The 16,541-nt window shown below is 50.3% G+C and overlaps 1 protein-coding gene across 1 annotated transcript in view; it reads left to right on the top strand.

Annotated features, from left to right (window-relative positions):
* Positions 1 to 16,541, top strand: part of LOC144609634 (EH domain-containing protein 1-like) — a 40,782-nt gene that overhangs the window by 20,500 nt on the left and 3,741 nt on the right. Inside the window, exons 2-3 of the mRNA XM_078428133.1 lie at positions 5,149 to 5,561; positions 15,764 to 15,928. Coding sequence (XP_078284259.1) covers positions 5,149 to 5,561; positions 15,764 to 15,928 — 578 coding nt within the window. The remainder of the gene's footprint in view (positions 1 to 5,148; positions 5,562 to 15,763; positions 15,929 to 16,541) is intronic.

Below are 16,541 nucleotides of genomic sequence, written 5' to 3'. Positions count from 1 at the left end.
TTGCTAATGAGGACGTGCAGCGTAGGTTCACCAGGTTAATTCCCGGAATGGCGGGACTGTCGTATGTTGAAAGACTGGAGCGACTGGGCTTGTATACACTGGAATTTAGAAGGATGAGAGGGGATCTTATCGAAACGTATAAGATTATTAAGGGGCTGGACACGTTAGAGGCAGGAAACATGTTCCCAATGTTGGGGGAGTCCAGAACCAGGGGCCACAGTTTAAGAATAAGGGGTCGGCCATTTAGAACTGAGATGAGGAAAAACTTTTTCAGTCAGAGAGTTGTGAATCTGTGGAATTCTCTGCCTCAGAAGGCAGTGGATGCCAATTCTCTGAATGCATTCAAGAGAGAGCTAAATAGAGCTCTTAAGGATAGCGGAGTCAGGGGGTATGGGGAGAAGGCAGGAACGGGGTACTGATTGAGAATGATCAGCCATGATCACATTGAATGGTGGTGCTGGCTTGAAGGGCTGAATGGCCTCCTCCTGCACCTATTGTCTATTGTCTCCCTTTCCAAGAACTGCAGCGGGCGAAGGTGGCAGCTCACCGCCACTACCACCTCAAGGGCCATCAAGGACTGGAACATTAATTACTGGCCAAGCCCACACTCCTAGAATTAATACCTCAGGCTCAGAAGCAGGCAAATGAACTCGTATCACCACTGAAGAGTGTGACAAAATTCTGGAGTAACTCAGCGGGACGGGCAGCATCTCCGGAGAGAAGGAACGGGTGACGTTTCGGGTCAAGGCCCTTCTTCAGTGGGAAACTTTGGGGACTTTCTGTGAGTCAGCCAGGGAGGTGAGTCAGGGGAAAGGGAGATTTTGACAGCGATATAGAACAAATGAATGAAAGATATGCAAAAAAGTAACAACAATCAAGAAAGGATTGAGCCCACAATGGTCCATTGTTGGCTGTGGGCTAGGTGATAACGAGTTGTTATACAGACAGCGAGTTGTGAGTCTGTGGAATTCTCTGCCTCAGAAGGCAGTGGATGCCAATTCTCTGAATGCATTCAAGAGAGAGCTAAATAGAGCTCTTAAGGATAGCGGAGTCAGGGGGTATGGGGAGAAGGCAGGAACGGGGTACTGATTGAGAATGATCAGCCATGATCACATTGAATGGCGGTGCCGGCTCGAAGGGCCGAATGGCCCCCTCCTGCACCTATTGTCTATTGTACCCAAACACTTTTCTATTTACATGTTAGTTGGAAAGAGTGCAGAGAAGATTTACAAGGATGTTTCATTTGGCGACACAGCGTAGAGACAGTTTCGTCGGCCCACCGACTCCACGCCGACCAGCGATCACCCGCGCACTAGTTCCATTTAGTTTGGAGATACAGAGCGAAAACAGGCCCACCGAGTCCACACTGCCCTGCGATCCCCGCGCACTAACACTATCCTACACACTGTAGGGATCATTTACATTAACGCCAAGCCAATTAACCTGCAAACCTGTTCCCCTTTGGAGTGTGGGAGGAAACCGAAGATCTCGGAGAAAACCCACGCAGGTCACGTGGAGAACGTACAAACTCCGTACAGACAGCACCCGAGATCAGGATCAAACCCTGGCCTCTGGCGCTGTGTGGCAGCGAGTCTACCAACTGTGGGGGGGGGTGTTCGTTCGCTCGCTCGTTTATTTGTTTGTTTGTTTGTTTTGCACATTCTCCCTATGGCCGCCCACATTCCAGAGACGTGCAGGTTTGTAGGTTAATTGGCCGTCGTGTGTAGAGGGTGGGGTGACGTGGAACTAGTATGAACGGGTGGTCGGCGTGGACTCGGTGGGCCGAAGGCTCGGTTTCCATGCTGTATTATCCAAACTAAATTTTAAAACTGTGAGTCTCGCCTGCTTCTTGCGCACCGAGGGAGTTCACTGCTTACACTTGTGTAAGTAATAAGCCCGCACTCTGTCCCCTAATCTACAAACAATCGGCAGCACCTCTTAGAAAAACACTCGGCCAGGTACTGTGCCAAACGTCAACAGATCGCCACCCTCCATAAACACAAAATGCTGGAGTAACTCAGCGGGATAGCGAGCATGTGAAGTTTCCGCGGATTTCCATGTTTTTAAAATCCATTTTCCGCGCTTTTTGCATGATTTCTGTACGGAGTTTGTACGTTCTCCCCGTGACCTGCGTGGGTTTTCTCCGAGATCTTCGGTTTCCACCCACACTAATGTAAAAATTGGCCCTAGTGTGTGTAGGATAGTGTAAATGTGCGGGGATCGCTGGGCGGTGCGGACTCGGTGGGCCGAAGGGCCTGTTTCCGCGCTGTATCTCTAAATCTAAAAAAATCTAAATTTTCGTGATTTTCACTTTGCCAAAATCGCATTTACCAACGGAGAAATCCGATCGGGAAAAAAGAAGAAAAGAAACGATGTATAGACTTGTAATGAATACTAGGGTCCCGCTAGAGGTCGCTAGGGGTTCCGTGAGAAATCCCCCCCCCCCCACACCACGCGCCCTGGAAGTCTCCCTGAAAATGTGGCACCTCGGCCGGGCTAGGCAGCCAACCTCGACCTCATCGGGACTTCCACGGCCGATCGGTGGGTTGAATTTGCAACCTGCGGCCGGGGCTCTGGAACTCCAGCCCAGCTGGAGCCGGCACATCTATCCCCATCACCGAGCGACTTCCTTGGCCGACTGGATAAACCAGCAAAGCTCTGGAACCAAGAGTGCCGGAAAATCAGTGGTGGAACTGCAATGAGTAAATATTAAAGTTAAGTGCAGGATTATATAACTAAATTACTTAAGACGGGGTTAAAATATAAAACACAGCAGAAAATCCAATGACCACCTTTTTGGGCTGAATGTCAATTAATGTGTGAATTTACTTCAAACTGTTATTAGTATACAGTGACATATTCACATTATTTTGTAATGTCCGTTTTTACTTTGAAATGAGGCTTGAAACTGGTAATTTTATGTGTAAATTTTCCAATTTTTTGACCCCCACTGTACGCCTCACGCAAGTGCTCAGCTCTTTTCCTCTTTTTTTATCTCGCTCACATGCCTGGACAGGCAGCATCGCTGGAGAGAAGGAATGGGTGATGTTTCAGGTCGAGGCCCTTCTTCAGAAACGTCACCCATTCCTTCTCTCCAGAGGTGCTGCCTGTCCCGCTGAGTTACCCCAGCATTCTGTGTCTTATCTTCAGTTTAAACCAGTATCGGCAGTTCCTTCCGACTGCACCTTCCATAAACAAGCGGGTCTCATCCTGCAGCTTACTGCTTGTCGTAAAACTGGAGGATTCATGGTTTGTCTTTTCCTAAGCAAGCTCGCTAGGTCTGTGGGGCTGTTATCTCACGGCTCCATTTCATCAGTCTGAAGAAGGGTCTCGACCCGAAACGTCACCCATTCCTTCTCTCCAGGGATGCTGCCTGTCCCGCTGAGTTACTCCAGCATCTTGTGTCAACCTTCGATCCCATTTCAGTCGCAGCCACAGCCGTGCCCCATTACAGGAAGGATGTGAAGGCTTTGGAGAGGCCGCTGAAGATGTTTACCTGGATTTGAGGCTATTAGCTATAAGGAGAGGTCAGGCAAAGTGGATTTTCTCTGGAGCGTCAGAGGCTGGGATAGTTTAGTTTAGAGATTCAGCGCAGAAACGGGTCCTTCAGCCAACCGAGTCCGTGCCGACCGGCGATTGTACATCTGTACACTCGCACTACCCCACACAGCAGGGACAATTCACATTGTCTGAAGAAGGGTCTCGACCCGAAACGTCACCCATTCCTTCTCTCCCGAGATGCTGCCCGACCTGCTGAGTTACTCCAGCATTTTGTGAATAAATACCTTCGAAGGGACAATTTACAATTGAGTGTCGATCTTCCCTATGACTATTGATTCTGTGACTATTGTTGTAGACATTGTGGTTCATGTGCTGTTCTGTCCCGCTGTCTATGTTCTGTAGCCTGCCACCAGCTCTCTGCAGGCCCTGGGGTTTAACCACTGGAGTCGCTGCCTTACAGCGCTTGCAGCGCCGGAGACCCGGGTTCGATCCCGACCGCGGGTGTTGTCTGTATGGAGTTTGTACGTTCTCCCCGTGACCTGCGTGGGTTTTCTCGAGATAGAGTCATGGATTGATACAGTGTGGAAACAGGCCCTTTGGCCCAACTCGCCCACACTGGCCAACAATGTCCCCGCTACCCTAGTCCCACTTGGTCCGCGCTTGGTCCACAACCCTCCAAACCCGTCCTATCCATGTACCTGTCCAACTGTTTCGTAAACGATGGGATAGTCCCAGCCTCAACTACCTCCTCCGGCAGCTCGTTCCATACACCCACCACCCTCTGTGTGAAAAAGTTACCCCTGGTTTCCTATTAAATCTTTTTCCCTTCACCTTCAATGTCCTCTGGCCCTCGATTCTTTGCTTTCCGCCCACACTCCAAAGACGCACAGGTTTTTTAGGTTAATTGGTTTGTTTGAGGTGTAAATTGTCCCTAGTGTGTGTGGGGTAGAAACATAGAAAATAGGTGCAGGAGTAGGCCATTCGGCCCTTCGAGCCTGCACCGCCATTCAATATGATCATGGCTGATTATCCAGCTCAGTATCCTGTACCTGCCTTCTCTCCATACCCCCTGATCCCTTTAGCCACAAGGGCCACATCTAACTCCCTCTTAAATATAGCCAATGAACTGGCCTCAACTACCTTCTGTGGCAGAGAATTCCACAGATTCACCACTCTGTGTGAAAAAAAACTTTCTCATCTCGGTCCTAAAAGACTTCCCCCTTATCCTTAAGCTGTGACCCCTAGTTCTGGACTTCCCCAACATCGGGAGCAATCTTCCCGCATCTAGCCTGTCCAACCCCTTAAGAATTTTATATGTTTCTATAAGATCCCCCCTCAGTCTTCTAAATTCCAGCGAGTACAAGCCCAGTCTATCCAGTCTTTCTTCATATGAAAGTCCTGCCATCCCAGGGATCAATCTGGTGAACCTTCTCTGTACTCCCTCTAAGTCTAGATTAGGGTAGCGTTAGCGTGTGGGGATCGCTGGTTGGCGCGGACCCGGTGGGCCGAAGGGGGCCTGTTTCCGCGCTGTTCCGGTGGGCCGAAGGGGGCCTGTTTCCGCGCTGTTTCGGTGGGCCGAAGGGGGCCTGTTTCCGCGCTGTGTCTCTATACTGAACTAAATGGCGCGCGTGCATTTCTGCTCCTCAGGCTACGACTTTGCCGCCGTGCTGGAGTGGTTTGCCGAGCGGGTTGATCGCATCATCCTGCTCTTCGACGCTCACAAGCTGGACATCTCGGACGAGTTCTCGGACGTGATCAAGGCCATGAAGAACCACGAGGACAAGATCCGGGTGGTGCTGAACAAGGCGGACCAGATCCACACGCAGCAGCTGATGAGGGTGTACGGCGCCCTGATGTGGTCCCTGGGCAAGATCATCAACACCCCGGAGGTGATCCGCGTGTACATCGGCTCCTTCTGGTCCCAGCCGCTCCTCATCGCCGAGAACCGCAAGCTCTTCGAGGCCGAGGAGCAGGACCTGTTCAAGGACATCCAGAGCCTGCCCCGCAACGCGGCCCTGCGGAAGCTCAACGATCTGATCAAGCGGGCAAGGCTGGCCAAGGTAAGAAGAGTCTCGACCCCAAACGTCCCCCCCCCCCTTTCCCCCTCACTTCACTTTAGTTTATTGTCGGTGTCAGAAAATAACTGCAGATGCCGATACAAAATCGAAGGTATCACAAAATGCTGGAGTAACTCAGCAGGTCAGTGAAGAAAGCCAATGGAATGTTGGCCTTCATAACAAGAGGAGTTGAGTATAGGAGCAAAGAGGTCCTTCTGCAGTTGTACAGGGCCCCAGTGAGACCGCACCTGGAGTACTGTGTGCAGTTTTGGTCTCCAAATTTGAGGAAGGATATTCTTGCTATTGAGGGCGTGCAGCGTAGGTTTACTAGGTTAATTCCCGGAATGGCGGGACTGTCGTATGTTGAAAGACTGGAGCGACTAGGCTTGTATACACTGGAATTTAGAAGGATGAGAGGGGATCTTATCGAAATGTATAAGATTATTAAGGGGTTGGACACTTTAGAGGCAGGAAACATGTTCCCTATGTTGGGGGAGTCCAGAACCAGGGGCCACACAGTTTAAGAATAAGGGGTCGGCCATTTAGAACTGAGATGAGGAAAAACTTTTTCAGTCAGAGAGTTGTGAATCTGTGGAATTCCCTGCCACAGGTGTATGGGGAGAAGGCAGGAACGGGGTACTGATTGAGAATGATCAGCCATGATCACATTGATCACATTGAATGGCGGTGCTGGCTCGAAGGGCCGAATACTCCTGCACCTATTGTCTATTGCCTATTGTCCTCTCGGCCAACAATGAACCATTCTACATTTCCTTGATCCTCGTCTGCTTTGATCTGTCCTTTTCACACCTTACCCTGCCATATCTCTGTGTCTCCCTCTCCCCTAACGCTTGAGTCTGAAGAAGGGGCTCGACCCAAAACGTCACCCGTTCCTTCTCACCAGAGATGCTGCCTGTCCCGCTGAGTTACTCCAGTCTAGTTCACATGCAATGTTTAATGTGCATAGCTCTTTATAGAGTCACGCAGCGTGGAAGCAGGCCCTTCGGCCCAACTTGCTGACCAACATGCCCTAGTGTAAAAGCAGGGTGAGACAGTAAACGCCTCCTTGCCAGTGATGAGTTTTCATGTGTGGGTTGTACCCTCTGAACATTATGATTCACTCAATGGGAAGCGTCGTACCACCACACAGACCACAGACAACCACCACAGCCACAGATAGATGGTGACAAAATGTCAACAATCACTTGGTTTCAGGTTCATTATTGTCACCCATACTGATGCACGTTCACTGAAAGGCTTTGTTATCCACGCTATCCAAACTGATCCGATATGCCACAGGTAAATACAATCCGTTCAAACTCAAGATAGACACAAAGCTGGAGTAACTCGACGGGGCAGGCAGCATCGCCGGAGGGAAGGAACGGGTGACGTTTGGGGTCAAGACCCTTCTTCAGACTGAAGTCCGGAGAGCTGACAGAGTCTGAAGAAATTTATTCACAAAATGCTGGAGTAACTCAGCAGGTCAGGCAGCATCTCGGGAGAGAAGGAATGGGTGACTTTTCGGGTCGAGACCCTTCCTCAGACTGAGTATCTCGGGAGAGAAGGAATGGGTGACGTTTTGGGTCGAGACCCTTCCTCAGTCTGAGGAAGGGTCTCGACCCGAAACGTCACCCATTCCTTCTCTCCCGAGATGCTGCCTGACCTGCTGAGTTACTCCAGCATTTTGTGAATAAATACCTTCGATTTGTACCAGCATCTGCAGTTATTTTCTTATAGAGTCTGAAGAAAAGTCACCCATTCCTTCTTGTCCAGTGACGCTGCCTCTCCCCGCTGGGTTGCTCCAGCATTTTGTGTCCATCTTCATAGACATAGACATAGAAAATAGGTGCAGGAAGAGGCCTTTCGGCCCTTCGAGCCAGCACTGCCATTCATTGTGATCATGGCTGACATCCACAATCAGAAACCCGTGCCTGCCTTCTCCCCATATCCCTTGAATCCACTAGCCCCTAGAGATCTATCTAACTCTCGTTTAAATCCATCCAGTGAATTGGCCTCCACTGCCCTCTGTGGCGGAGAATTCCACAAATTCACAACTCTCTGGGTGAACAGTTTTATTCTCACCTCAGTTTTAAATGGCCTCCCCTTTATCCTTAGACTGTGTGTGGGCCCTGGTTCTGGACTCCCCCCAACATTGGGAACATTCTTCCTGCATCTCGCTTGTCCAGTCCTTTCATAATTTTTCCTCCGTCTCTCTCAGATCCCCCTCTCGTCCTTCAGGGTCCCGCCCCCTCTCCTGACATCAGTGTGAAGAAGGGTCTCGACCCGAAACGTCACCCATCCCTTCTCTCCAGCGATGCTGCCTGACCCGCCGAGTTACTCCGGCATTTTGTGTCTGTAGTTCTTTGTTTCTATGCTCTCCAGCCCTCTGGATGGTTGACGTAGACACAGTGGGCCGAAAGGTCTGTTCCTCTGCCGCACGTCTATTCGACAACACATTACCCCAAGCATTGGGTCAAGAGAGGGCGTCAAAGGCTACGGGGATTGGTACGGGTGTCAGGGGGTTACGGGGAGAAGGCGGGAGAATGGGGTTAGGAGGGAGAGGTAAATCAGCCCATGATTGAATGGCGGAGTAGACTCGATGGGCCGAATGGCCTAATTCTGCTCCTGTCACTTCAGACCGTACGACCTATAACACTGGTGCAGGCTCGTTCTGTCACACCCCCCCCACCACGGAGTGGCTCCATTACACTGGGGTGCAGTACTGGTCGGGACAACTGTCACTGGCTCAGGTCTTTAACTCCAAGACTACGGGCGGTCACGGTGGCGCAGCGGTAGAGCCGCCGCCTTACAGCGAATGCAGCGCCGGAGACCCGGGTTCCATCCCGACTACGGGCGCCGTCTGCACGGAGTTTGTACGTTCTCCCCGTGACCTGCGTGGGTTTTCTCCGAGATCTTCGGTTTCCACCCACACTCCAAAGACGTGCAGGTCTGTAGGTTAATTGGCTCGGTATAAATGTAAAAATTGTCCCGAGTGTGTGTAGGATAGTGTTAGTGTGCGGGGATCGCTGGTCGGCGCGGACCCGGTGGGCCGAAGGGCCTGTTTCCGCGCTGAATCACTAAACTAAACTAAACCACATTGCAGTCTTGGGCTGTTTGCCATTGCCCTGGTTTCTGCAGCAACATGCTGTGGGCCAGAGCTGCTTTCAAAGAGTAAGTTGGCACTCCCTCCGTGTTAGTCTTGTACCGAGCTGCTGCCCCTTTGATCCAGTGTCAACAATCACTTGGGTTTAGATTTCTGCTCCTGTGTCTTATGAAGAAAGTGAACAAAATTAGCATTGTGTAGAAACATGGAAAACAGGTGCAGGAGTAAGCCTTTTAGCCCTTCGAGCCAGCACCACCATTCAATATGATCATGGCTGATCATCCAGAATCAGTACCCCATTCCTGCTTTCTCCTCATATCCCTTGATTCCGTTAGCCCTAAGAGCTCTATCTAACTCTCTCTTGAATACATCCAGTGAATTGTCCTCCACTGCCTTCTGTGGCAGAGAATTCCACAGATTGCCAACTCTGAATAAAATATTTTTTGCTCATCTCCGTTCTAAATGGCCTACCCCTTATTCTTAAACTGTGGCCCCTGGTTCTGGACTCCCCCAACATTGGGAACATGTTTCCTGCCTCTAGTGTGTCCAATCCCTTAATAATCTTATGTTTCAATAAGATTCCCTCTCATCCTTCTAAATTCCAGTGTATACAAGCCTAGTAGCTCCATTCCTTCAACGTACGACAGTCGCGCCATCCCGGGAATTAACCTGATGAACCTACGCTGCACGCCCTCAGTAGCAAGGATGTCCTTCCTCAAATTTGGAGACCAAAACTGCACACGGTACTCCAGGTGCGGTCTCACTAGGGCCCTGTACAACTGCAGAAGGACCTCTTTGCTCCTATACTCAACTCCTCTTGTTATGAAGGCCAACATTCCATTGGCTTTCTTCACTGCCTGCTGTACCTGCATGTTTCCTTTCAGTGACTGATGCACTAGGACACCCAGATCTCGTTGTACGTCCCCTTTTCCTCAAATTTGGAGACCAAAACTGCACACAGTACTCCATGTGTGGTTTCACCAGGGCCCTGCACAACTGCAGAGGAAGGGGGGGGGACACCTCATTGAAACTTTCCGTATGGTGAAAAGCCTGGATAGAGTGGATGTGGAGAGGGTGTTTCCACTAGTGGTAGAGTCTAGGACCAGAGGCCACAGCCTCAGAATAAAAGGAATTACCTTTAGAAAGGGAACGAGGAGGAATTTATTTAGTTAGAGGTTAGTAACCCTGTGGAATTCATTGCCACAGACGGCTGTGGAGGCCAAGTCAGTGGACAGGTGTCAGGGATTATGGGGAGAAGGCGGGAGAATGGAGTTGAGAGGGAAAGTTAGATTAGCCACTATTGAAAGGCGGAGTAGACTTGATGGGCTGAATGGCCTAATTCTGCTCCTATCACGTGACCTTATGTACAATTCTATTTATTCACAAAATGCTGGAGTAACTCAGCAGGTCAGGCAGCATCTCAGGAGAGAAGGAATGGGTGACATTTCGGGTCGAGACCCTTCTTCAGACTGAAGACGTCATCAGTCTGAAGAAGGGTCTCGACCCGAAACGTCACCCATTCCTTCTCTCCTGAGATGCTGCCTGACCTGCTGAGTTACTCCAGCATTTTGTGAATAAATACCTTCGATTTGTACCAGCATCTGCAGTTATTTTCTTACACTTATGTACGATTCTGACTGTGACAGTACACCGAGGGGTAACTTTTCCACACGGAGGGTGGTGGGTGTATGGACTGGGCTACCAGGAGAAATAGTTGAGGCAGGCACTATAATAAGTTAAAAGACATTTGGAAGGTGCGTGGATAGGAAAGGTTTCGATGGATACAGGCCACAGGCATAGAATGGAGCCTAGATTTAGTCGGCATGGGCAAGTTGGGCCGAATGGTTGATGGGGCTGTGAGCCAAATGCAGGCAAAATGGGACTAGCCCAGAATGCTAACTTGTGCTGCAAGGCATGTTTAGTTTAGAGATACAGCGCGGAAACAGGCCATTCGACCCACGAGTCCTCACTGACCAGACAACACCAGTACACTAGTTACATCCTTACTCACATTAACCTATAAACCTGCACGCCTTTGGGATGTGGGGGGAAACTGGAGCACCTGGAGAAAACCCCCGCAGGTCACGGGGAGAACGTACAAACTCCGTACAGATCAGCACCCGTGGTCGGGATCGAACCCTGGTGTTTGGCGCTGTGAGGCAGCACCTCTACCGCTGCCTCTCTGGGACTGAGAATTAAGCTCTGCACTCCATCTTCCAAAGACGTAGGGCGGTCACGGTGGCGCAGCGGTAGAGTTGCTGCCTTACAGCAAATGCAGTGCCGGAGACTCGGGTTCCATCCCGACTACGGGCGCTGTCTGTACAGAGTTTGTACGTTCTCCCCGTGACCTGCGTGGGTTTTCTCTGAGATCTTCGGTTTTACTCCCGCACTCCAAAGACGTACAGGTTTGTAGGTTAATTGGCTTTGTAAATGTTTTTTTTTAATTGTCCCTAGTGTGTGTAGGACAGTGTTAATGTGCGGGGATCGCTGGTCGGCGTGGACCCGGTGGGCCGAAGGGCCTGTTTCCGCGCTGTATCTCTAAACTAAACTAAAAACTAAACGTACAGGTTTGTGGGATAATTGGCTTTGGTATAAATTGCCCCTCGTGAGTGGGATAGGGCTGGTGTTCGGGGATCGCTGGTCGGCACAGATTCAGTGGACCGAAAGGCCTTTTTCACGATGTATCTCTCCACCATGCTGCCGTTTGTACTTTGGGACATTGTACACACCAAATAGTCAGGAGTTAAAGATTGAGTAATTGTCATGTGGTCTGACAACCAAACAATGAAAGACATGCAGCAGTTTCACAGCCTTGTAATTGATTTTTCTGGATGTAGATTCTCTGCAGAATCCAGCCAGATAATATAAAATAACCAAAAATTCAACAAATTTCCGGGATGGCGGGGCTGTCATATGTTGAAAGACTGGAGCGACTGGGCTTGTACTCACTGGAATTTAGAAGGATGAGAGGGGATCTTATTGAAACACATAAGCTTATTAAGGGATTGGACACACTAGAGGCAGGAAGCATGTTCCCGATGTTGGGGGGAGTCCAGAACCAGGGGCCACAGTTTAAGAATAAGGACGGAGATGAGGGAAAACATTTAGAACGGAGATGAGGAAAAACTTCTTCACCCAGAGGGTTGTGAATCTGTGGAATTCTCTGCCTCAAAAGGCAGTGGAGGCCGATTCTCTGAATGCATTCAAGAGAGAGCTAGATAGAGCTCTTAATGATAGCGGAATCAGCGGGTATGGGGAGAAGGCAGGAACGGGGTACTGATTGTGGATGATCAGCCATGATCACAGTGAATGGCGGTGCTGGCTCGAAGGGCCGAATGGCCTCCTCCCGCATCTATTGTCTAAATTGTTAAGATTTGTAAGATTTGACTCTGTCTCTGGCTGTCCTATACCTTGCATGCCCTATTTTTGTGGGGGGTGTTTTCCACCATTTGATTTTACTTTGACCGAATAGAACACTCCAGTATCATCGAGCAGAGAGACAGTGAACACGACAATGTAACGGGCTTAGCGGTTGGTTATGGGAAAGAAAATCCAGGCATTAAACAAGGCAAAGTCTTGTGCACGCACAATGGAATTTATTTTTGTTGTTGTTCGTTTGGAAGCCGGAAGAGTGTGTAGTACAATTCACAGCTCTGCAATATTATCGCCATGTAGTATTGAACAAAATGGGAGTGTGTGTAGAAAAAAAAAACCTTAGATGCCGGTTTAAATCAAAGGTAGACACAAAATGCTGGAGTAATTCAACAGGTCAGGCAGCATCTCGGGAGAGAAGGAATGGCAGGCATGTGAATTTTCCGCGTTTTTAAAATCCATTTCCCGCGTTTTTCACTGCCAAATAAACGGAGAAATCGGATCGGAAAAAAAGAAGGGGAAAAAACCCGATGTATAGACTTGTAATGAACACTAGGGTTCCGCTAGAGGTCGCTAGGGGTTCCACGAGAAATCCCCCCCTCCCCCCCCCCCCCCCCCCCCCCCGAGTGCCCTGGAAGTCTCCCCGAAATTGTGGCACCTTGGCTGGGAAAGGCAGCCAATCTGGAACTCCAGCACGTCTATCCGCATCGCCGAGCTACTTCCTTGGCTGGCTGGATAAACCAGCAAAGCTCTGGAATCAAGAGTGCCAGAAAATCAGTGGTGGAACTGTAATGAGCAAATATTACATTTAAGTGCAAGATTATATAACTAAATTAATTAAGACAGGGTTAAAATATAAAACAGCAGAAAAGCCAATTACCACCTTTTTGGGCTGATTATCGATTAATGTGCAAATTAACCAAAATGTTATGAGTGTACAGTGACATTCACATTATTTTGTAATGTCTGTTTTTTGAAATGCACTAAAAGAGGCTTGAAACGGGTAATTTTCAAAATGTTCCAATTTTCTGACCCCCGTTGATCGTCTCACACGAGCGCTCGGCTCATTTCCTCTTTTTTACCTCACGTGCATGCCTGGAATGGGCGACGTTTCGGGTCGTGTCTGAAGAAAGGTCTCGACCCGAAACGTTGCTCATTCCTTCCCTCCCGAGGTGCTGCCTGACCCGCTGAGTCATTCCAGCAGATAGTGTCTACCGTGGGAGTGTGTATGATGGGACAGTGTAGAGGGAGCTTCCACTCTGTGTATCTGATCCTCTATTTTGTATATAATCCAAAATGCTTTTATTTAATTCTGCACAAATACAGAGTGGTAACAAAATCAAGACTGCCTATATTGGCAGTTTACAGTCAAACCATTATTGGATTAAAATATCGTCAAATTTATCCACAATACACTAGACCCCCCCCCCCCCCCCCCGCGGCGACCAGCGTTCACGGATGGCCTCCAGAGACCCCTCTCCAGGGACATGCGGGCACGGACGTAGGTCCGGAAGAGGGGCAGGCAGCCAACTCTGGTGTGACCATCGACCGCCCGCTGCCTGGACCCGCGAACGGCCATCTTGGCCAGGCCCAGGAGCAGACCGACAGGGAGAGACCCCCCCCCGACCCTCCCCCCCTGACACTCCCCCCTCTCTACCAGGTGCCCAAATATCAGGAGTGTGGGGCTAAAGTGCAGCCTAAACCTGAGGAGCAGCCCCTTCAGATACTCGTGCAGGGGCTGCTGCCTCTCGCCCTCCATGTACACGTGGAACACGGTCTCTTCCTCACCGCAGAAGTGACAGGCGGCTGGCGAGTCCGTTCCTCGACTCAAATATCTGTTACAGGCCGCAGCTCTGTGCAACACTCTCCTCCCCAGGTCCCCGATGTAAAGGGGGAAGACTCCCTGATGTAGAGACCTCTACTGGGGACCGCCCCCACCTTCAGGTGGTAACGCAGACCGCCAGGGCGTGTCCTAGGGGTTGCCAACTATCTCACTCCCAAATACGGGACAAGACGACGTCACCGCCCCGCGCTCCACGTGACCTCAACCAGTCAGCGGCCACGTGCTCCCGCTCCAACAATGGCGGCCGCCCGGGCCGGGAGGTGGGCTGCTACGCAACCTCCATTAGGCGAACACAGTCGGCAACCCCAGCGTGGCAGGACGGCAGACGAGGGCAAGGAAGTGTAAAGTGTGCAGGAGCAGCCTGTCCAGTAAACGTTTCTCCACGGCGCGCTGGGCATCGGAAAGGAGGCCCATGTTGTGTAGGGCCGGCTCCCGGGAAAGAACCCGGGTCTGACCCCGGGAGTGTGTGTGTGTGTGTGTGTGAGACGGGGCGGTGCACAGCAAAGATACTAGAGGAGCCAGATGGACCACTCCGTTAAAATCGTGTACACTGAAGTGTAGTACGCAAAGGAGCGTAACGTCCGCCATTTTAGTAGGCAAAACCTGCCGTTCGCTCTGCCTCTCACAGTGTAATCAGTGTTGTGGGGGAACAGTATGTGCGATGATTCCATTAAAATGCAGAATATATCTCATCTATCAATTCACAGATTGTTGTTATTTTTCTTTTAAAATGTTTCTGCAAGTTTCCGCCTACTAAAATGGCGCCGTGACGAACTACGGTTTTTAGGGTCGAGTGGTCTATCTTGTTCCTCTAGTATCTTTGGTGCAGAGGAGGCTTCACTCTGTGCTGAACGCTCCCTCTGCTGTCCATCCTGTGAAGTGCACCCTCCGCTCCCAGTCCAACTGGCTTCAGGGTTTTATTCACAAAATGCTAGAGTAACTCAGCAGGCCAGGCAGCATCTCAGGAGAGAAGGAATGGGTTCAGGTTCCTGCCTAATTCCACGGGTGCCTGGCGCTGTAGATAATGTCCTGCCAGCTCCCGCTGTTTCTCCAGTGATACTGCCCGTCTCTCAATGTTGGGGGAGTCCAGAACCAGGGGCCACACACAGTCTAAGAATAAAGGGGAGACCATTTAAAACTGAGGTGAGAAAAAACGTTTACACCCAGAGAGTTGTGAATTTGTGGAATTCTCTGCCACAGAGGGCAGTGGAGGCCAATTCACTGGATGAATTTTCACCCAGAGAGTTGTGAATTTGTGGAATTCTCTGCCACAGAAGGCAGTGGAGGCCAAATCACTGGATGAATTTTCACCCAGAGAGTTGTGAATTTGTGGAATTCTCTGCCACAGAAGGCAGTGGAGGCCAAATCACTGGATGAATTTTCACCCAGAGAGTTGTGAATTTGTGGAATTGTCTGCCACAGAAGGCAATGGAGGCCAATTCACTGGATGAATTATAAATAGAGAGTTAGATAGAGCTCTGGGGGCTAGTGGAAGATTATTAAGGGATTGGACACGTTAGAGGCAGAAAACATGTTCCCGATGTTGGGGGGAGTCCCGAATCAGAGGGCCACACAGTCTAAGAATAAGGAGTAGACCATTTAGAACGGAGACGAGGAAGAAAGTTTTCACCCAGAGAGTTATGAATCTGTGAGATTCTCTGCCTCAGAAGGCAGTTGAGGCCAATTCTCTGGATGCTTTCAAGAGAGAGTTAGATAGAGCTCTTAATGATAGCGGAGTCAAGGGATATGGGGAGAAGGCAGGAACGGGGTACTGATTGTGAATGATCAGCCATGATCACAATGAATGGCGGTGCTGCCTCGAAGGGCCGAATGGCCTCCTCCTGCACCTATTTTCTATGTTTCAGCTGCCTTCCCCCTTGTCCGCAGGTACACGCCTACATCATCTCGGCTCTGAAGAAAGAAATGCCGACCGTTTTTGGCAAGGAGAACAAGAAGAAAGAACTGATCAGCGGCCTGGGCGACATTTACCTGAAGCTGGAGAGAGAACACCAGATATCCCCGGGAGATTTCCCCTCACTCAAAAAGATGCAGGTAAATCACGGGCTGGGCACACCAACCCTGTCCGCCCTCTCTCTCGTCTCCCCCTCTCTCTCTCTCTCCCTCTCTCTCTATCTCTCTCTCTCTCGTCTCCCTCTCTCTCTCTCATCTCCCTCTCTCTCTCTCGTCTCTCTCCTCTCCCTCTCTATCTCTACCACTCTCACATCTCTCTCTCACGTCTCCCTTTCTCTCTCTCTCTCTCCCTCTCTCCCCCTCTCGTCTCCCTCCCTCACGTCTCTCTCTCTCTCTCTCTCACTCTCACGCCTCCCTCTCTCGTCTCCCCCTCACTACCTCTCTCACTCTCACTCTCTCTTGTCTCCCTCCCTCTCTCTCTCGTCTCCCCCTCTCTATCTCTATCTCTCTCTCATTCTCACTCTCACTCACCACTGCCGCCTGGTGAATATCGCCTGGATTAGAGGCTGTTAGCTATCGGGAGAGAGAGACGCATGCACTCACAGTGCTGGAGTAACTCAGCGGGTCAGGCGGCATCTCTGGACAAAAAGGATGGGTGACGTTTCGGGTCACTGGATCCTTCTTTAGACTGAAGTTTGAGGGGGGGGGGGGGGTGGAGATAGAGAAACAAATCGGGGCCAGCAATAGACGACCA

This window comes from Rhinoraja longicauda, chromosome 34 (assembly GCF_053455715.1).
Source record: "Rhinoraja longicauda isolate Sanriku21f chromosome 34, sRhiLon1.1, whole genome shotgun sequence".
NCBI classification, from domain to species: Eukaryota; Metazoa; Chordata; class Chondrichthyes; order Rajiformes; family Arhynchobatidae; genus Rhinoraja; species Rhinoraja longicauda.
Note: the sequence above shows the minus strand (reverse complement) of the source record. Positions and strands in the feature narration are given on the sequence as shown.